At 45.3% G+C, this 22,243-nt stretch overlaps 3 protein-coding genes across 3 annotated transcripts; 2 read left to right on the forward strand and 1 right to left on the reverse strand.

Annotated features, from left to right (window-relative positions):
• Nucleotides 1–290: 290 nt before the first annotated feature.
• SEC13 (SEC13 homolog, nuclear pore and COPII component) lies at nucleotides 291–6,386 on the reverse strand. Its single transcript, XM_078610657.1, has 9 exons — nucleotides 6,225–6,386; nucleotides 5,240–5,284; nucleotides 4,955–5,070; nucleotides 3,476–3,627; nucleotides 2,667–2,800; nucleotides 2,366–2,499; nucleotides 2,134–2,254; nucleotides 1,677–1,823; nucleotides 291–1,320 (listed from the first exon to the last, which is right to left on the reverse strand). The coding sequence occupies exons 1-9, from the start codon at nucleotides 6,225–6,227 to the stop codon at nucleotides 1,210–1,212; spliced, it is 963 nt and encodes a 320-aa protein (XP_078466783.1). The 5' UTR covers nucleotides 6,228–6,386; the 3' UTR covers nucleotides 291–1,209.
• Nucleotides 6,387–8,551: 2,165 nt separating this feature from the next.
• Nucleotides 8,552–16,120, forward strand: LOC144730101 (U8 snoRNA-decapping enzyme-like). Its single transcript, XM_078610659.1, has 3 exons — nucleotides 8,552–8,927; nucleotides 12,810–13,073; nucleotides 14,594–16,120. The coding sequence occupies exons 1-3, from the start codon at nucleotides 8,745–8,747 to the stop codon at nucleotides 14,774–14,776; spliced, it is 630 nt and encodes a 209-aa protein (XP_078466785.1). The 5' UTR covers nucleotides 8,552–8,744; the 3' UTR covers nucleotides 14,777–16,120.
• A 380-nt stretch (nucleotides 16,121–16,500) lies between these two features.
• On the forward strand, nucleotides 16,501–21,395 carry LOC144730100 (uncharacterized). Its single transcript, XM_078610658.1, has 3 exons — nucleotides 16,501–16,941; nucleotides 17,346–17,483; nucleotides 19,592–21,395. The coding sequence occupies exons 1-3, from the start codon at nucleotides 16,904–16,906 to the stop codon at nucleotides 20,682–20,684; spliced, it is 1,269 nt and encodes a 422-aa protein (XP_078466784.1). The 5' UTR covers nucleotides 16,501–16,903; the 3' UTR covers nucleotides 20,685–21,395.
• The last annotated feature ends 848 nt before the right edge of the window (nucleotides 21,396–22,243 follow it).

Here is a 22,243-nt window from a genome sequence, read left to right on the forward strand (position 1 = left end):
GTTAAGCATTACATTAAAGAAAATAGCCAACCATCTCAAGTACACTGAATTTTTAACGAGTATGGCTTTTTTACAATATTTATAAATCAGGTCATACTCGACAGATGTTCTAATACAATAACATCACTATTCAAAAACTATTTTGCATGTATGCTACATGTTTATGGCTTCTAGCATAACTCAGTGCTCAAGGGCAATTGCAGAAATGCCATGACTCCACGTTTCTGTATTTAGATTTGCCCATTGTTTTCCCCATGCATACAAAGAGCAAAACACAATCAACACAGGAACATGTTTTAAACATTTATTAGAATTATATACAGTATGAATGCTCATCAACTGAATGGAAGTTTGTTCCACAAAGTTAGCATTACAGTAATGCAGTGAGCACATAAAAAGCCAGAAAATAATGGACTATGTCTACACGTTATTAACCTTCGAATCAAAAAGACCAAGATGTTTCTGCACGAATACTTTTCCAATGTTTAGTTTGAGTTCGTCTCAAGTCTGAGCCACAGGAAAGTTTTCTTTTGGCTCAAGTTGTCCAAATACATAACTTGCATACAATGCAGCTGAATGGACTCTCTTCAAACAATCCACTATGCCCAGATTTTGTGCAGCCAAACACAAGTATGAGCATCGTATAAAGAAAAGTTTGTAAACGTCCTCATTCCTACCAATTAATGTCATTTTCATGAAGGACAGCCGTAAAAATGCCTTAAACAACCCATAGTACCACCTTGTTTACATAACAATTTCTCTCCATGAATGCAATGCAAACCTTTCAATTTCAAAAATATTTAAAAGCCGTTTTTTCCTTATGCATAATCAATACTTTCAGCCATTGATTTCATGCATTAATGCCTCCCATAAACAATTCATATCCAACATTTAGATGCTAGAAAAAAGCCGTACATGTCTAGACACTTTGTTCATAAGTGGAGGAAAACACCACGTAAGCCGATCAAAAGTATGCCTGGATGTTGTGCGAGTGCTTAATTATGTTTATTCATCTGACATTTGAGCAAACATTTCCTTAAAAAATCCCACTGTTGTGTTGCTACAGGCCCGGGCAGGGCCATGCACTAGGCGTCTCCTGCTGGAGTGACTTGGCTGAGGCGTCATTTGGTCTGCGGGACCACAAGTGGCGGAGGGATGGAGGGAGTGAAGAACACGTGAAAGTTGGTGTGGGCCTTGATGGTCAAGCATTCACTGTTCCGTCTGGTGGGCATCCCCTACACCCGGAGCAACTCCCTGTCCTTTGTTGACGTCACTCACGCACACCCACTGGCCGTCCACAGACTCCTTCCACAGGCTCACCTGCAAATTTGGCACATCACATTCACACAGTTGAATTTAGTGCTGCAAGACAGTGCGGACAAAAATGCCAGAAGATATAATTTAGTCTGATATGCTAACAATCTCTGCTAGCATGTTAAATTATGTCTGGTTACATATCTAAGTAATATAATTACATGTGGTTTAGTATCTGCTTTGATTTATCAAATAACACATACGAATTGCTTGTAATGCGCTTTCATCCAAGTTATGCAAGAGTTAACTATGCAGTAATGCTACTACTCTAAAACCAAGCAAGCATCAGCTATTGTAGTGTAATAGAACAAAACAATACAAATCATGCTGTAGGTGTTTTAAACCACATGCTGCAAATTCACCTTGTTATCTCCACCAGAAACAGCCAGGATATTGCCAGTGATGGACCAGCTAACATGCCACACAACATCATTGAACTTGTGGAGGAGCTTGGGTGCCCAAGAGCTCTCGGACAAATCGTCACACGTCCAGATGAAAACGCGACCATCCTGTATGCAGTAGAGTGCATTGGAGGAAATTCAACAACATGCTCATTTGTTTCATGGAAACCTTGTTTTAAAAATTACTGTCATTCTGGTGACCATACTTTTGAGCATATGTAAAAAAACTCACCACATTCATCAGAGCCAGTGTCCAAAACATTCACCTTTTGTATGGCAGTGTCAATGACAAAGATAGTGATATACATTTGCTTCGTGTGTGTACACAATTACCAGTGCATGTGTGCTTTGAGAAATTAAAGCATATATAGAGAATGCATAACTGATTCATTGCAAGCTACGAAGAACTGGACATCACCTGTGAGCAGCTGGCGATTGTGCTGACAGGGAGACCGATAGAGGGCGCCCACGCGACATCACGCACCCAATCGCTGTGTGCCTCCAGCTTCTGTTCCTCCTGCCACTGGCCATCCTCCTCTCTGAACAAATCAACACAGACAGAACAATTCCGTCATTGCAAGATATCTCTGCCGAAGAGGCATCACTCGATTATTGAGTCACACGCTGGGAAAACCTCATGGAAAACTTACTTCCAGATCTTTATGAGATTGTCGCAGCCCCCCGATACGAATCGACGAGTAAGCGCAGGTTTTTGGCCAGAAGGCTGATCCAATAAGCTCCCAGGAATGACTGCAGGAGCCCAGCTGACAGCATTGCACCCAATCTACAATCACAGTGGAATTTTGTTGTAATTTAATGACAGAATATGAGCACGGGGGCAAAAGAAGTTCAACATAAATTGTTTTAAAGCAATGTTTTTTTAAACAAACAACAGAATATAAGAACACTTGTCAGGTGCACATATCTTTACATGAAGTAAATGTGACTTACTGTGTGAGCATTGCTAACTTTCTTGGCCTCCCAGGTACCATCAGCCTGGCATGACAGCACTGAGATGCACCCATCGGAACTGCCACAGGCCAGAACCAGACCGAACTCATGGGGAGCCCACGATACAGAGTTCACTGAAAGTGGAAGACAAAGATACCACTCCATATTATTTAAAAGCATCTTGTTATACCATTGGAACCTCCTTTGCCAGTAGCAAAATATGATAATTGTTTTTTTCCCTTTTATCTGACAACAAAACTGACACCATTTTTACAAGGAGTCATGTTTGCATTTACCACAATACCTGCGGTCGGAATGTAAACAAAAAACACAACTCTGAAAATGTATGCACTGTCCTTGAAATTGATTGGTCCACACCCGAGACAGCTTTTCTTAGAGCCTAGTATCACATGGTCTTGGACCAGATGATGCCAAAAGGCACCTTTTGGAATCAGTTTTATTGCCAGATAAAAGGGTAAAAAACCAATTACCATCTTGTTATACTTCAAAACCTTGAATTAGACCTCAGGTGGTACACAGGAGATTGGTTTTGTACTATATTCTTGATTTGATGAGAAGCCAGTGGAAGGTTTTTAGCATAGCCATATAAGCCATATAGCCATGCCTAACACGAAGGACAGCATATGACAAGTTGTTTTTAATATGTAGTATCATATTTACGGTCATCTGTACTACATCCTTTATACCGTCTCAATGATACTATGACACCATCGTTCTCATCTGTACTGTCTGTCGTATGATTATGGTTAAGTGTGGGTGGCGGTGGCATATGGCAGTGGTGGAATTACCAGAGGAGTCGTGCCCGGCATACTCGTGCAGTTTATCCCATTTCCCATTTTCCTCTCGCCACACAATTACTTTGCGATCGTATGAACACGAGGCCAGCACGCTCCCAAACATAGGGTGTGACCACGCCACCTGCCACACCGGACCCTCATGTCTGCAGAAACAAAACCACAGAGGTGCAATAAAATCAACATGAATACAATGAGCTATTTTTTACCCAGGAAAGCCACTTTGAGTCTCAATACTATTCTTCGGAAAGATTCTGAATCGGAACATTTGGCTCTTTTAAAGGGGTATTTCATGAGTAAACTGAAGTGTCCCATGAAAAACAAAGAAGCTATCCTATACAATACAATTTAGATTTATAGTGTCTAAATGTGATCAAATATCAAGCTGCTCTACAAAAACAGTGGTCACATTAATTTTATAGTGAAGCAAAAACAGTGAGCATATTAATTTTCTAGTCTGTCATAGGACGAGGAAGAAATAAATAAGCTTTTGTGGATAGACTTGGATATGGTTAGACAGTCAGTAGCATGCATGTGGGAGAAGAGAGTTCCAGGCAGAGGGTCTTGAGACCTCTAATTAAATGAAGGTTGACTGGGGTCTTCTAAAGACAACCTAAGTTACTGCAGTGGAGGGTGCACGGCAGGGGAGGTGGATACAGCAGAGGTCGCAACCGGGTACCCGATACCCGTACCCGTACCCTACCCGATACCCGTACCCTACCCGATACCCGGCTATCCGTACCCGGCCGGGTACGGGTACCCGTTTGCGACCCTGGTGCGGCCGGGTACGGGTAGACCGTGAGTCACTGGTGAGTAACTGTTTGTCACATTTCTCAACGACTTGTCTCTTCTCACAATTCAAGTTCCTAGAAGCAACCCACCCGCGCCTGCAACATGGCTTCATCCCAGAGGTCGCAATCAGGTACCCGATACCCGTACCCTACCCGTACCCGGCCGGGTACGGGTAGGGTACGGGTACGGCCGGGTACGGGTACCCGTTTGCGACCCTGGTGCGGCCGGGTACGGGTACGGGTAAGGAATCAAAACCCGTTTGCGACCTCTGGGATAGAGTGAGGTTAAAGAAGAGGGGGAAACATGGAGCCTTCTCAAGTGAAATTGATCCAGAATTAAATTGGGAGTCAGTGGAGGGATCTTGATTTGGCCTCGTTTATGGGTGTGGGCACAAGAATTCTGGATCATCTGGAATTTTTAGTTCGAAATTTGGGGAAGCTGTAGTGGGGAATATCATAATAGTTGTCGGGATGTTATGAAAGCATGGACGAGGATATCAACTACTGTTTAAAAGTCTCCATATATTCACATCTGCCCACTTTGCAGCCCAGAGGGTTTGGCAGTTTCACAAATGTGTGATTCGCTGTGCCTCAAAAGTGCTGGATTAAAGTTGTGCACCACAACACTTAGAAGGAATGAGAAAACATGGAAAATGTTTTTGGAGATTGTTCAAGTGCTTACCCCCTGAGATCGGCAGCGAGGATTTGCCCTCCATTCTTGATGTCGAAGATTTTGACCGATCGGTCGGAAGAGCAAGTGGCAAGGCGGGTACCATAGTAATCCATCTGGGCGTCATGCTGACAGGGGACAAAAAGAGCTAACACAATCCACCGTACACTAAACTCACCAACATTTTTTTATAACAATGTGTGCGTGCAGGTACAAAACAGTTCGGTTATGATTATACGACAGCTGCCAATGGCGCAGACACACCAAAGATGCCATTAGACAACCACTGCTACTCACAATCATGTCCTCGTGAGAAGTATCAACGGTATTTATTACAGAAACCTGAAATTGAAAAAAAAATCATTAATGTCGGTGAGTATTCAATGAGCAGATTACAGCTTTCGTGTACGTGTTGAAAACCACACCCTATCTCGCCTCACCACCCCACATGGAATTCTGTCCCCTCTCTCGAACAGGTCTGACTTAATTTCAGTGAAATAATGATTCAAAAGTTATCAAGCACAGTTAAAACTGGGCAAACGGGTCTTGCGAAACTTAAGTTCACACAATCGCAGTATAGAAGACTGCAAGAATAACATATGTAATATGATTTTATTTATAGAAGATACAATTGATCTACATTTAAATACGTGTCCTGCATAGGGATGTTTGTGCCAATTCCATTCATTAGTGATTGGCAAATGGAAGAAACCAGAGAAAACCAACGACTTTGTTTACACATTATTGACCTATACTGTACACGTTGCATTCATGAATATATTCAGCATTCTGTGACAGCACTTCACTATTAATATTTACTGTAATCATGCAATGCCTTATTACATCTATAAAACAAGTGTTTTCTATACTTCATACAAACGGTATACCTTAAAGCGAGTAAAAATCTGACAAGGTGGTGCGGCTGCCTTTTAATAACGCACTGCTCACACTCACAAGGCAGCCGCTTCACATCACACTCGATGGTCGATAAAACGCACGGACTAAATTGTCACGGGAAAAAAATGATCGTTCCGCATGATACCCGAGCGCTGTACAGCATACATTAGAGCATCTCACCACGCTTACCCGAGCGAGTAAACACTTGCAACTTAGTTAAAGCATTAATTGTATTATTAATGGATATTATTCCACGTGTCTCAGTGCGAGACGCTGTCAGGCGAGGCCTGCACACTCAATAAGCCTCCCGGTCGCTCAGGCAATCTCGTAAAAGCCTGCACCGATTTTAAACACAAATGTAACAAACAAAAAAACAACAACGTACCATGACGATGCGAGGCGGCGCACGAAGAGCAATTAAAAGAATCACGTTGATGAGTTTAAATTAAAAAAGAATCGCCGGTACAGAGCTGCGAGTTGGGAGCAGAATCCGGATGAGCCGGGAATGGACGTGGCAGACCGGAAGCCCCGCTTCACATTTCCCAGTGCGGATAAGCGGCGCCGCTCCTCGTCCAATGAGCGCCGCGCTGTATGCGTATGCGCGCTATGAAATCGAGCGAGTGTGTTGCGAAATCGATGTTTATGCGTGTTGCGAAATCGTCTGCTGTTGTCACCTTGGCTCGAGTAATTATGAAGCATATTTTATATAATTTATTAAAGCACATTTATTTTAACTTATTATAATAAATTTATTATAATTTATATTTTATATAATGAATTATAATAAATTACTTATTATAATAAAGTATCATAATAAATTATATTATAATACATTATAATCAATTTGCTGTTTCAGACTGTGTTATCACTCACGTGTGTGTTCAAAAAATTATATTAGTGTCGTTGCTATACATATTACTGTGCCTGATATGGGATTACATCCGTTGGTTGCGTTTTTCTTATGTTGTACTTGGTGGTGATGTATGATTCTGACACGTGTTTCGTTATGGGTGCAAACTTGTGTACTACTTTTTTTAATTTCAGTTTTCAGTTTCATGTATTTGGTATAGCCCTATGAACAATTCGGCTCTTGAATCGGGTGCAATCGCAACAAACAAAAAACATGAACAAGAATTGACTATGTGCAAACAGAAAAATCCAGGAAAAAACATCAAAAAAATATTCCAGAAAATAGCACCATACACCAACGCTCTGTGCAAAAATCCCAGTGGGATGCAAGTCAAACAACAACAACAACAACCACAAGACAACTTAGATTAAAGCCATCATTCTAACTCCGTACTACAACAAACAAACATGGACAAACCAAAAAAGTTTTCGAAATCACCTAAATAAAGCCATAAAAGCAATGGAACAGTGATCATGGGAACTATGGGGCTGGGTGGGGAGGGGTTGGTCACCCCGTGGTGCCCTTGTAAAACTCAACGTTTAACCTACTCACGCCGGCTTGTCCCCGCCCTCACAGTCGGGAATATTTGCGGAATACACCACGCCGCCGTTGACCCTGGCCATTGACCGAGCAACCCAACGCTCCTACCAGCTCCCTCCGCAGGAATGTGTTGTCTCCACCCATGTTGAGGACTCGGTCTTCCAAACCGACTGTTTCATCTCATCCATGATGTGTGCAACCAGCACCACACTGCCGGTCACAACAGCACACTTACTCACCAACTAAGGGGGCGTCCATAAATGACGTCACGCGATCTTGGACGATTTTTGACCCCCCCCCCCCTCGTCACACGGCGTCACAAAAAGTCAGACCCCCCCTCAAATAAGACGTCACAAAGCTCTGCCCCCCGCCCCCAAAAAAAATTTGAACATGCTTCAAATCGCTTTAAACTATTGTCATTGTAGCGCGTATTTAATGTGGCGCTGCACTCTGATGTTGTAGGAGAAAACATTTATTTAAAAAAGTCTATTTAATTAAGTAGAACGTGTTGTCTATATTTATTTAAAGTTACGTAATTTGATATGACGTCACATTTCTCAAACCCCCCCTCGTCACACATCGTCACAAATGTCTGACCCTCCCCCCCCCTAGGTGCGTGACGTCATTTATGGACGGCCCCTAACTCACCACACTGCAGGTCACAAACACCTACTCTATTCCCTTGCACTGCTCAACTTGGGAATTTCCACCTCCCATGGTCTCATCTCCCAACCTTGCTCAATTCAACTCTGATAATGCTCTATGGGAACCTCATTTGCTAGTAAAAATATGATAATTGGTTCTTTACCCTTCTATCTGGCAACAAAAAAAAAAGGTGTCAGTTTTGTTGCCAGATAGAAGGGTAAAGAACCAATTATCTGATAATGCTGCTTGTTGCGGGCCGCTTGACGTTTTGGTTCAGCTGGTCACTGCTGGGATTACTACTGGACATCTGTGAAAAGAGCTTTACAGCTCATCGGATTCCTACGGTAGAAATACATATTCTCATTCCCGATTACACCATTGGCCCATACCCACTTAATAATTAAAGCTGTATCCCGTGGTCTATGATGCGAACTGAAACTCACAGCTTCCTTAGTCACGGAATCATTCCTAAACATCACGATTCCTCCTCTCCGTCCACCGGAATGAATCGACCAAGATAAAACTACAGGGTACAACAACCATCCTTGCAGTCACGAAAGCTTCAAATCTAGAACTAAATCCGTTTCACTTTATCCCACGCCGAAGCAGCGAGTTTCCAATTGGTCGGATCGATTCCATCGATTCCAACCGCACGAATCGAATCGTCGTACGCGCGTGTTGGAGCGAGCACTGGGCGCTAAAAAATATTCACTCGAGGAACGTTGCGAATGGATTGAATGAACGCGACACGTTGAAGGATCGAAGGAAGGAAGGAGTGGAATGACTCAAAGGCTCACCTTGGTTTAAACCATGGTGTTGCGATGGGTGTTGGGGCCGCTGAGCGTGGCCATGGCTGAGAAGGCTCGCTACAGGCGTGTGGAGAGGGCCCATGCGTTAGGCCTGCGTGGCTTCAAACACGCGTCCCATGCCATGCTCTACGCGCCCAGCGACGAGATGCTCTTCAGCCGCATCCCCTTGCGCTACGCCGTGCTGGTGAGAAGCCACGGGGGGCCCACTGGCATGGCCGTGGGCCAACCTCATGGTAACACTTCCATGGCCAAAAATGTTGATACTGCTACTGATGCTCCTGCTGTTATGGGGTGACTCATGCAGCCAGCAATGGCTGCAAAGTTTGGTCGTTACATGTTATGTAAAGGGTGTTTCAAAAAGTTGGACCCAATTTGAAAGATATAGCGATTTCAAATCTGTCCATCTTTTTATGATGACTGTTACATTGTTTTTATAGCTTTATTTTGAAAACGTTTTGGTTTAGCCATGTTTGTTTAAGTACAGAGTTAGCCTGATAACCTTAATCTAAATTGTCTTTTGGTTGTTGTTTGACTTGCATCCTACTGGGATTTTTGCACACAGCGTTGAAATACGGTGTTTTTTTCTGGAAGACTTTGCTATTTTTTCCTGGATTTCTCTGCGGCGTGTAGTCCCTTTAAGCTGTTTCTTGTTCATGTTTTAGTTTGTCGTGGTTGCACCCGAGTCAAGAGCCGCATGGCTCACAGGGTTATTTCTAGATTTGAAGCTTTCGTGACTGCAAGGATTCATATTCTTAGGGTTTTTTTCGGTAAAGTCACGTAGGTAAAAAATGTAAATTAATAAAAGTAAAATAAAAATCACGACGTTTCGGAGGCAACACAAGCTTCCGTCTTCAGGTGGAACCGTCACAGCACAAAAGCTGTATCAAGAGAAATTCCAAGAAAACAGTCCTTGTATATATACTGGTTGAGGGTGGGAGGAGACAAGGTAGGCCCTGAATATTATTATTGTGAGGTTCGGTGCGGCTGAAGCACGCTGTTAGGAATGAGCCTTTGTTGTGTAAACTAGGTGCGGATGTTGTAAAGGTGCGTGTAAAAGGGACTGAGCCTTTTGTTATGTACAGGGTTATACCTAATACATGAAACTGAAACAGGGGCACTCCCATGGCCGCGGCGACACTTGTTGTGGCTCATGAGAACACGGGCCAATCTCGTGGCCACCCACCACTTCCATGGACACGAGGACACGTGCAGTATAAACACGCGGCACTCGTGGTCCACGGGGACACTTTCATGGCGAGGCAGGGCCACGGGCAGGAGTCGGCAACCTGAAGCTCTCTAAAGACAGCTTCGTGATGTTGTTTATGAAAGACTATTCACATGCATGGCGGTTCTGGAAATGTATTGATTTTACCGGATTAGAAAAAAAACCTTTTTGTTATTTTGGTTGCCGACCCCTGGCAATGGGGGACACTTTAATGGCGAGGCACGGCCATGGGGACACTTTTCATGACAATTTGAACACTTGTATGTTCCAAGGGCGATGTTCATGGCCACTGACACATTCATGGATTTGTGGTCACATTCGTGAGCAAGGTCTGAACTCAGGGCACAGTCGTAACAATGGGCAGTTATGATAATAGGTTTTCCCCTTTTTTCTGGCAACAAAACAGGTGTTGAGATGTTGAAACACCAAACTGAAACCTTTTACAAGGAATCCTGTCTGCATTAACCACAATACTTGTGGTCAGAATGCAAACAAAAAACATACTCTGATAATATATGCATTGTCTTTGAAACTGATTGGTCCACACCAGAGACGGCTTTCTTTGGAGCCTAGTCTGAAACGGTGTTAGACCAGAGGATGCCAAAAGGTGACCAGATTCATCTGGTCTCTGGTCTAACATCTTTTGAGACTCGGTTCCAAAGAAAGCCGTACTGGCAATGGAGGTCCCATGATGTCTATTTGGATGTATAGCTTATGCCAATTTGACATAGTTAACACAGTTAAAACGTTCAAAAAAAACACCATACACAACATCTACAACACAATGTTATACGCAAGAATGTGCAAACAAGTTATTTTAAATAATGATGATTTAGTGATTATCTGGCGTTTTTGAAAACCCGGCATCCCCTTCCGCCAGATAATCGATGGTCTAACGTGCGTCCCCTGCTGTTGAGAGGGTCGGGATACGGGGGGTTTGGGGTTTAGGGGGTCTCGGGAAAATGCCACCGATGAAAATGAAGCCTTGTGTGGAGTGGTTTGTTAAATGGTGCTTCTGGGAAAGACAAAAGTTCTGAAATCGTCGTGCACAAACATTCCACTTTGAACCAGCAGATGGCGGTAGATATGCACCATGTTATTCACGTTATTTGCAATCACAATACATGTATTTAATATTACCAAAGGCCATAATTATATTTCATTATCAGAACAACCGCTGTACGCCTTTTGGTGTCCTCTGGTCTAACACCGTTATGAGACTAGGCTCAAAAGAAAGCTGTCTCTGGTGTGGACCAATCAGTTTCAAAGACTGCATATATTATCACAGTGTTTTTTTGTTTGCATTCTGACCACAAGTATTGTGGTTAAAGCAGACATGATTCCTTGTAAAAGGTTTCAGTTTGGTATTTTAACATCTCAACACCTGTTTTGTTGCCAGAAAAAAAGAGGAAAAACCTATTCTCATATTTTGGTACTGGCAAAGGAGGTCCCATGATGAAATGGGCAGTTAAGTTATCACTCTATCGCTACTACCATGGTTTCTGTTCCATGAATGTCACTTGCTGATTCTGCCGCCCATGTTTCAGGACTCAAACTACCCAGACTTGTATTCACCTACCATGCTGTGGGTAACAATATCTGGTTACATCTATTCCTGCTTCTTTCCCCATGCTCCACTTTGAAATTCCCTTAAATCAATTCTTTTTTTTTCCAGTTGCTTATGACCTTTCTCAAAACGTATTAACGCTCATACATTTTGTATGAGCGTTAACACGTTGCGTTAAATAACTGCGTAAATATGCATTAAATTATTGTATATTCACACTGTATTCATACGTTCACTAAACAAAACGTCTTCAAAAATATTGCTAAGTGTATATTTTGCTTCACTGTCATTTTGAGATTAATTTATTATCAGATTGTGAAAGATGGTAGAAGCTTTGTTGGGAGGTCTTCATCCAGTAGTGGATTCACCATGGCAGATGATCTACGGATGCAAAGTTGTGCAACGTTTGTTTGAGATAATTTGTTGTTTCAGTTTATGCAGTCATTGGGAAATGCTTTTGGGTAATGTCTGACCATTGGGGCCCATATCATGGACGGATTTAGCCATGGAACACCTCATTTTGGTGAAATCTGGCTGTAGAATATCTTATTTGTGAAACATGGCCAGAATAAATGAATTATTTGTTAAATTATCGTCAATGTAATTTGGCTCCTATAATGGGTCATACATAGCCATAGAAAACGTCATGGGCAAAGTTGGCAAAGGATTGACTCTAATGGTCCCAATGTTACTTAATGAACCAGGCAGGGCCATATTGATGGCTGACATGCAGCCTTTTTCAATTGGTAAAACCCAACCATGTTGCCACCCTTCATGGGAGATGCATCTATTACCACTTTGATGCCTGACACATGGCCATGGGCCACGCATTGTGAGCCAGGTCTCCTCATGGACAATATACTGATGTGTCAAGCAGGGCTACCTTTCATTGGCAAGACCCATTCATCAGTCACCCGTAATGAATGAGGCCAGGTCAGTTCTTATGAACAGCGTCTTTGTTTTACTTTGCCTTTTAGTCAGAGCAATTAAAGCATAGCTCTACACCCACAGCAACTCACGTGCAATTAAATTACTGAGCATTTAAGAGTCTGTGATTATCCAAGTTATGTGTCTGTGGAGGAGCTAGGTAAATTAAATGTGAGTTTATTTCGATCTAATAACCTGTCCCCAATGTATTATTTCCTCTCCCTGGCCCTCTCCCCATCTGCTATTTTGCAGTTTAAGCCATGACACCGGCACTTTAGAGGGCCCCGCTCGTACACACCGCACCACATCGTAGTCTTAATTACCACGTTTTACGATTATAACTCCAGATGCAGATGCGCTTTGACGGGACGCTGGGCTTCCCCGGCGGCTTCTTGGACCCAGGGGAGGCATGCCTGGAGGACGGCCTCAACCGTGAGCTGCAGGAGGAGGTGGGCTGCACCGTGCAGCTCACGGAGGCAGACTACCTGTGTTCGCACGTGTGCCAGCACCCGCGGCCCATCGTCAACCACCTGTACGCTCGTAAGCTCACGCTGACCGAGCTGCGGGCCTTGGAGGTGAGCGCCGTTCAGGCGCGGGATCATGGAGGAGAGGTATGTTCCTGACTGCCACATGGCCTACACACCTCTCAGTCTCACTGGCCTCTTCATTAAACATGTAATAAAAACTTTATTTTTAAAAATATGTAACGTTTTTAAATGTAACCACATTCCACGCCGCTGTAAATTTAGGAGGACAACATGTGTATGTACTTATTTTACTTATTTATCCAGGGAAATCCCACCGAGTATTTCGACTCTTATTCAGGAAGGTCCTGCATTGGGACAATAACATGAATGGAACACTGCCTTCATGTTGGAGGATACTTGATTACCTGGAGAAAATCCACACATACCAGTATATATCAGTCGCAGCAAAGCACAGTTAGATGTAAACCGCTGCTGTGCTGTCATCTCCTGTCATCTCTCGAGAGACCTAGAGAGTGTGAAGTTTGAAGAAGGGGTAAGGGTGTTTTTTTTTAGAGCAGGGAATGTGGGGTAGAATGCACGGGCCAGATTGGAAATGTAGATAACATGGAGACACTTAATAGAGAGTTACACACAGAAGATGCAGTAATATGAAAAGGGGAAGGAAGGGTCTCAGCAGTGCAAATGTTTCGAGTAAGGGATTGCTATTCGAGACGACTGCAGAGAAGATTGACTTGCGTTTTTGACTGACGGTGTTTGAATGACAGCCTTAGTTGCTGGAGTGGAAGGCATGTTAAGATAATTATGTTGAGATGAGAGAGGGGTGAGATAGGTGGGGGTGAGTCCATGCAGGATCCTGACAATGTGTTTAATTAAAAAGCATTGGTGTGTGTGTGTGTGTGAATTTGGAGGACTTGTATATTCAATGTATTACAACTTCGGTTATTCGGGATTCCATATTAAAAGATATCCAAGAAAGTAGTGGAGTGGCTATCGAATGCAGCTCGCTACCAGGTTGCGAGACGAGGCAGTGCACAATGAGGGTCTCTGCAGCACCTTGTGGGTCGTAAGGGTTTATTTGACCATACTTCACCACGCTGGCCAATGCAGGACCGTGAATGTGGGGAACACCACTTAGTGCTGCAGCCTATAATAATAACCTGTTGTGCATGGTGGTCACCCAATCCAAGCATCAAATCAGGTGTAACTAAGCTTGGCTTCTCAGGTCTGACTTAGACACGTACATTCCAGAAGATTTAGTCGCACAGAGGAAGTACTATGGGTACATTTGCTCCCGCTGCAATTGCAAAGGTGTACTCTTTGGTTTTTTCGGTAAAGTCACGTAGGTAAAAAAAAAGAAAACAACTAAATTAAATCACGACGTTTCGGGCGCAACACAAGCGTTCTTCTTCAGGTGGCCTTCGCTACGTTGTCCCCACCTGAAGAAGGATGCTTGTGTTGCACCCGAAACGTCGTGATTTAATTTAGTTGTTTTCGTTTCTTTTATTAGATTTTTTTACCTACGTGACTTTACCGAAAAAACCAAAGAGCATGAATCCTTGCAGTCACGAAAGCTTCAAATCTAGAATGCAAGGGTGTACTTTTTTCCTTTACTTATTATTAAAGGGAAGCGCATTGCCTTCCAGGTGCTGGGGATGGTGAGGGTGCCTCTGTACACCCTCCGCGGGGGGCGAGGCGGGCTGCCCCTATTCCTGAGGAACCGCTTCATCGGCAACGCACGTGACCAGCTCCTCTACGCCCTGCGCAAGCTCGGCATCTTGACTCCCGAGGAGCTGCAGGCTGCCGAGAATACCAGCAGAGCCAATTGAGCCGCTTGGGACGGAACACCTCCTCCCACAATGCCGCCCACTCACGTTGACGAGTGTGCGTTACCACGTTGCGTTAAATAGCTGCGTAAATATGCATTAAATTATTGTATATTCACACTGTATTCATACGTGCACTAAACAAAAAGTCTTTCAAAATATTGAAAGTGTATATTTTGCTTCACTGTCATTTTGAGATTAATTCATTGTCAGATTGTGAAAGATTGTAGAGGCTTTGTTGGGAGGTCTTAATCCAGCAGTGGATTCACCATGGCAGATGATCTGCGGATGCAAAGTTGTGCAACGTTTGAGATCATTTGTTGTTTCAGTTTATGCAGTCATGTAAATTCATCGTTCGTTATGGTTTAAAATATGGCTAAACGAAGGCCTTCCCCCATACATTCGCAATCTCTTGGGTATTACGTGATGCCGCGATCCACTGCACTCCTGCAGATGAACGAATCTCATGGCTCCATCTCCTCAGAGGTTATCCTCGGGCACGCTCTCTCCTCGGGCTGCCAATCCATCGCCAGCCTTGTTCATCAGCGGTTATCCCTTCTTGCGATGCATCCTGCCCAAGCCAACATGGTTTTTAAGTCAATAAGATTTGTTCCAGAATTTGTTCTAGAATTTTTTTCCGTGATCCATGTACTCTTCTTTGCATTACCCAGAGTAATTTCAAGTGAGCACTTTTTTTTTTACGTTTGTTTATTCACGATCCGTGTTTCCTGATCCATATGTCAAAGCTGGCAATATGCAGTCATTGAAACCATCTTCAAGAATTTTGCCATTGTTGTATTCCACAATCCATGTTTGATGTTCATTGTGAAATTACTTGTGAACAGACTGCTTGAATTAACCTCTTGACAACAGTTATAATGTCTCTTTTTTGCTCAAACTCAACAGGCACTTAATAGCTGAAGTTGATGGCACATTTTTGGAAACGTCTTTAATAGGCCAGAGTGTTTGCTTGCTGTAAAAAGTGCTAAATGTATTGTAAACACGAGTGTGTTTCCTTGTAAGCCTCTCGACGTTTGATTTTGCCTTAACCAAACCCCTGATGGTTGTGTAATTAATGTCAGCAGAAATAAAGCAGTGCAAAGTCACGTTGCAATTGTATAGTACTTTATTTTTAGGAGTGCCTTCCAGACATGTAAAACAATCGGGTTTACAAAGTAATAGAATATTTATGCGACGTGGGTATTTATGCCTCGGTAAAAACAAATACCAGGTTTCTTTTTTTAATTAACATCTGTAATGCTTTTTTTTAATTACTGCACAGCAAATAAAACGCATGGGAAGTCCGATGACGCCGATCCGACAATAAACATTGCGTTCTGCATTGAAGTAAGCGTCCTCGTTACTTGTTTGGTCCTTGTAGGAAAGGCAGTTCTGGCAACTGGCTCACAACAATTGTACAGCGGCGATGGACCTTCGCGATTTCCGCCACCGCTCCGACTCCTGCGCACGGCTCCGCTCGGCTAGTCTGGAACGTGGTCGAAACTCACGGTCCACTGGCAAACGATAACAAGCCGGTAAAGTGCCACACAACCACGCCAAACCTGGCCCTTTAAATAAAAACAGCGGGCAGCAGTTCTTCATAACAAAACCTGACTGTAAGCCGCACCGCTAAGAGGCTGCGTGTGTGGCTCCTCGCGGGAGGTCACTTGTGGCAAGCCTTGGCTCCCCAGGGGGTGACCGTGGGGGGGGGGGGAGTTGTTTGGGGGAAGGGAGGAGTTGGGGTCTAGCAAAGAGTCAGGGGACTGAACAAACACAGCAGGGGGTAAAGTCTGATGCTCTCCCTGGCACATTCCACATAAACCTGATCTCACCTAGGTAGGTGGATTGTTGGGGAAGAGGGCAGAGGAGTGGAAGGGATACCCAGGGCAAGGGATGGGAGAGGGTATTGAGCTTATCATTTGGATTGGTTGCCAGCGACGAAAATCGCCTCCCTTGTGTGCCTCCCTTGGGGCAGAAAGCATGTGCAAGAAGAATACAGTGCAAATTAGAAGCGTGCAGCGAAGAGGGCTGGACCTGACGGTCCTCCGGCGAGCTAATTGCTTAGAGCCGCGCTGGGTCACTCGTCCACACAGCCGAGAGGAGAAGGAGTAGCGACAAGAGGTGGCCACAATGCATCCTGGAACAACAATGCTGAGCAACGCAAAGTGGTAAGCGGAAAACACAGTTACATAATTACAATATTTACAACGGTATATTTAAAGTGATCCGTTTATAAATTGCCCATTGATTTCGAATGATCCTCTTTTCCCCAACGATTGAGTGAATATTGTGGAAATGGCTCCATATCTGACAAGAGGATAGTTTCAAGATGTAAATGTGCATCGAGATCGGGGGGGGAGACGTGTCGAAGCTTCGAATTAAAATGTTACTTTTCCTACAAAAATTTTTCCTCATCATTTTAGTGGGACATCCACAAATGGATCGTATGCAATGAAACGCAATTTTGATTCCATCGTCTAATTACGATCGATACCACTATAGTGCGCAGCAGACACGCGTACAATGGCGGTGTTAAGTGAATTAAAATTTGAATGTTTCATATTTTCTCGAGGCGAACGGCTCAGCGTCTGCATGTGAGCGGAAGAGGCGTCCACGCGCATGTTCGGCTGCCTCCCATCGAGCCACTCAATGGGGCTACGGCTGCGAGCACCGTCCCAGTGGAAACATCGGCCTGTGGAACCTACAGCAGGTAATGGTGCATGGTGAATTCAGGGTTCATTGTTTTAAAAAATATACATGTTTTCGTCAATTTGCCCCGAACGCTATCCCGATTGTGCAATTGACGTCACATCGTGAGACTGAGAATCCCATCGCTCTCCTTCGTGGTGTTAGAGGCCAGCCCACAGAAGCGGATCTCGCATCGCTACCTCTGAGATTCCTTCAAGTAACCTCTGGTCCACAGAGTTGAGGGCAACACTCTCCCACCCGCTCTGCACATGAGAACAACATTTGTCACAGCGCTCAGGGCTCACCCTCAAGCAACGTCCGCAGCACAGCCCATATCAATGTCATCTAAAACAACAATTACACATTCAAGGCTCAGGGGAGCAGAGGGCAGCGCAGCAAAATCCATCACTGTGCGGAATGTGTTTGATTTCGCTAGATCTCTGAAGCCGAGTAGGCTTGAGCCTGGATAGTGCTTCAATGGGTGACCACTGTTGGGGCTATGTGGTGGGCAGCAGAGGGCAGTGCAGGAAAATAAATAGTTACACTCATGCGTCTGTGCTCCGATGTCTATGCTATCCACCTTTACCAACCTACACTGGCCAGCTTGGTAAAGTATGGTCATATAACCTCCCCACGATCCGAACGGCATGGGAAAGCCCTTATCCAGCAGTGGCTTGACAACACCTTCATTCGTATGTTTGGCCAGTTTCTTTCCGGCAATGTTTTTTTTTCTTCTTCCATGTGGCAGAAAACCGCAATACCGAGTCAAAAGCTATCCGCACGAGAGATTAACACTCAGAAGGTCTGCACAGATGGGTTTATGAACTCACATGCTGCACTGCCATCTCCTGGCCACGTTGCTGCCCAGAGATTTGGGAGTTAATTTGCAAGGCTTCGCAGGTCTGCCAACCATTGCCCCCAAAGTGCTTGTTCACAAGTGTGTGCCAAAGGCGGCCGGGCGTAGTGTTGGCTACCCACCCCCACGTGTGCCGTGCCAGCCTTCATAGGTGCTCGCTAACAGCACTTGCCTCTACAGTCTGGTACAGGCTACACGGGGGATCTTTGCCACCTGTGGGGAGCGGTAGCGCAGCAGTTAGCGCGCTGCGTTACGAACCCGGCGACCTGAGTTCAATTCCCGCTCGTGGCCAACAACAGTTACGATTATTTTAACCGGTCGTGGGCCTCCTCTAGAACGACCCAGCCATAAACGAGTACTTGGTGTGGTGTGTAAACATCACCACGAGGGAGACAAAGGCAACCGGGTGTGGTGTTGGTCATCCACCCCCTCGCGTGCCTTGTCGGCCTTCATAGGGGCTCGCTAACAGCACTTGCCCCAACAGCCTGTTCAGACTACACGGGGGGATTCTAGATTTGAAGCTTTCGTGACTGCAAGAATTCATACTCTTAGGTTTTTTCGGTAAAGTCACGTAGGTAAAAAAAATAAAATAAATATAATAAATTACGACGTTTCGGAGGCAACACAAGTTTCCGTCTTCAGGTGGAACCGTCACAGCACGATTGCTGTATCAAGTAAATTGTGCTGTGACAGTTCCACCTGAAGACAGAAGCTTGTGTTGCCTCCGAAACGTCGTGATTCATTATTTTATTTCTGTTATTTGTTTTCTATTATTTCTTATAATGAATTTTTATTATGTATTTATTTTCCCCTACATGACTTTACCGAAAAAACCTAAGAGTACACGGGCGGATGTTTGTCTTTTTTTTGCCACCACACATGGATGGAAGAGTGCTGTTGCAATGCAATGGGAGCATGTGCAGCCTCCAGCAAGAAATTATCTGTGAGCTGCATCATTACTCGTTGTGAGATAACGTCTCCGATAAGGTGTTCTGCTACAGAATGGTTGTGATCACTAATACATTTGGTTGGTGTCGAACCCCCTTTAAGAGAGCAATTAGCTCCCGTTTCAAGCAACAACATTCAGACAACTTGGCCCATAGCCCAGGGCAGAGCAATTGCATTGTACGTAACATGGGATTAGGGGTCAATACTTTACATGTGCAAATCAAATTAGCAAATGCAGGCCCTTACCATTTTTTAGTTACACACTACATTACTTTCACATCTGTTTATAATTGAGAATGTTGAAATGCTCTCTCTGCCTTTTAAAGGGCGGGATTTTTCCGAGCACGGAGTCTGTCGCATTCCGAAGACCGCCGGGGGACTGGAGGACGAGACGCGTGCTCGAGCAATGAACGGGAGGCGCTGCTTAAGTCAAAAACTGTTTTAGACTTGACCAAAGGCAATGGCAAACCCTTGCAAGCTCGCGACCGTTTTCAAGCCATAGCAATGAAAACCATCAGTCAAAAGACGAAATGTTTATCAGGTAACCACGACGCGTGCCTCCACATGCACGTCAACAGCACTTCACCCAGCATTCCCAGGAAGATGACAGCACGCAAAATATCAGCGAGGTCAGGTCCGAGCAATGACGAGCCCTCGGGAAGAGCTCCCCTGACGAACAGCGCTGCCACAATTCCTGCTCATAACTCCTCCACCGACCTTGACACTCTCGACGCAGCCAGGCCAAATGGAACACGAGTGGAGTCCACGGGGAGCCACGGCTCGCTTACAGAACACACGGACGAAGGAACGGCAACGCGCGGAGCTGACGTGCGTACGAGGCGCTCCGTGAAAAAGCCCCTCAAATCCTCCCTGAAGAAGTCCTTCGACTGGAAGGCCCATTCCTTGAAGGGCGACAAAAGCTCGGCCAAACGGTGGGGCGGCGCGGCCGAAGGGCAGCGCGGGCGCGTCGAGGGCGGCGCCGAGCAGCGTCCCCGACACACATTCACGGAGCGTGGGCAGTGCAGCCCGTGCTCCCCCTCCAGGCGCCAACGCGACGACGCCACGCCGGCTTGCCGGGCGCACGGCGGCGCTCGGCAGCCCGGCGGGACGCGCCGCCCGTGCTCGCTTCGCGTGGCTCGCAGCGTCGCCAGCGCGGGCGAGGCGTCCCCGAGGGAGGACGGGAATTGCCGCAACGGAGGCCGTCTCCCGAGCGGGTGCCCAAGCCCCGACGTGAACGCTAACGGGGCCGCGGGGTGCGGGCCGGCGGCGGCGCGACCTTCGCGAGGCGTGCGCGGGGAGTTGGTTCTACACGAGCCGGGAGAGTTCGCCGGCGTGCCGGTGCCCAGGATAACGATGACGTGCGCAACTCCGCCGCCAGTGCTCTCGGCCACGGGGGACGGCGAGTTTGCCGGGCAGTAGGGTACCGTGTCATCCAGCGCTCGACGTGGATACGAATTTTGACCGGTCGGTGCGTTTTACGCGCTGAATGTTTTTTTTGATGTGGAAGATGAAAGTGGCCATGGAGAAGCTTGAAATGGGTTCTTGTGGTCACGACGCACGTGTAAAACCGCGCGTGTAAGAATAATAATTTATTTACGGTTTGTATATGGTGTATGTGTGGTTGGGTCACGTGTCCCCCCGCAGTCGGCTCTGGTAATGAGATTCCATATGCCCTGCGATGGAAAAAATGCATCGATTCTTGAATCCAATTGTGAACACGGATCATTCAAATGGATCGAGTCATCAACTACAATCAAGAACATTTTATCAATTTGCTACGCGAGTGAGGGGGGAGAGGGGCGGGAGTGGTAGAGGGTGAATTATTACCCTACTTAAACAAAACTGGTTTTACGAATTCTAAAAAGCCAAGTGTTTTTATTTACAATGCTACAAGCTGAGATCACTTCCGTGAATAGGTTGGCAACAATGCATGCAGTATACTGAAGTGGATAAGAACCATGAAAGCCGAACTCTCGTTCGTAACAGAGTACAATATCTATACATTTATATATCTCTCATATACCATGCCCTGTGACCAAGCAGAATTGAAATGTTGCCTCAATGTCCCCCTATGATATATATGTAATATACTCTTTCCCCAAACTGCAAAAATAAACGTCATGCAGCATGTTACTGTATATGTAAACATATAATTACACACCGATTCCACTGTATAAACAACAAGGTGCTCTGCTTAACAGGTTCAATTTCAAAGATAGGAAGCCATGCTGACATCACCGGAGTCGCAAAGCAAGAAGCTCATGCATGTCCAATTCACGCGGAAGAAAAACGTGACATCGTTCACACTAAACGAGCAGATTCGTCATCTACGTGCAAGCGCTGACTAACCACACACTGCCACAAGTCGAGTTTTTTCCACTGGAACATCAGACTCGAGCCACCATGGGGCCATAACGGTACGGGTGATTTTTTTCCCCCCCCTGGCTTATTTGCCATACCGAGCCAGAACCGAACCACGATACGTCGGCCTCGCAAAACGCCCTTCATCTGGCTGGGGTGCCAAGCAGAGCCAGGGTGGGACTAATGTGTCCATTGGCTCTGATGTCACTGTGAGGACACAGCGTCACCGCATCATCGAAAATATTAACTAGTTAAAATTAAACTATATATTTATTTTACCAGGTGAGGCCCATTGAGCTACATAGCTTTTTTTTCAGTAGCGACCTTGCCACAGATGATAGCTCAACAAAGTGCTTTATCGCGTGGAAATGTATAGCAGCCGAACACTCAACGCATGTTTCTAAACGTGGAGGGAAAAACCAGAGGACCTGGAGGAAAATCCACGCAACCACGGGGAGAGAGACACGTAACCTCCAAACGTACATCAGGCGTCGGGCTCGGAATTGAACTCACGATCTGCTGTATACCAGGCGAGGGATTTAACATCTGGCCACAGGTCACGCCCGACCATGCATCGACATACGTGTCGGCTCGTTGCGTGTGACGTCAGCGCCACA

The sequence above is a fragment of the Lampetra planeri genome, chromosome 34, assembly GCF_965212315.1.
Source record: "Lampetra planeri chromosome 34, kcLamPlan1.2.h2, whole genome shotgun sequence".
NCBI lineage: Eukaryota > Metazoa > Chordata > Hyperoartia > Petromyzontiformes > Petromyzontidae > Lampetra > Lampetra planeri.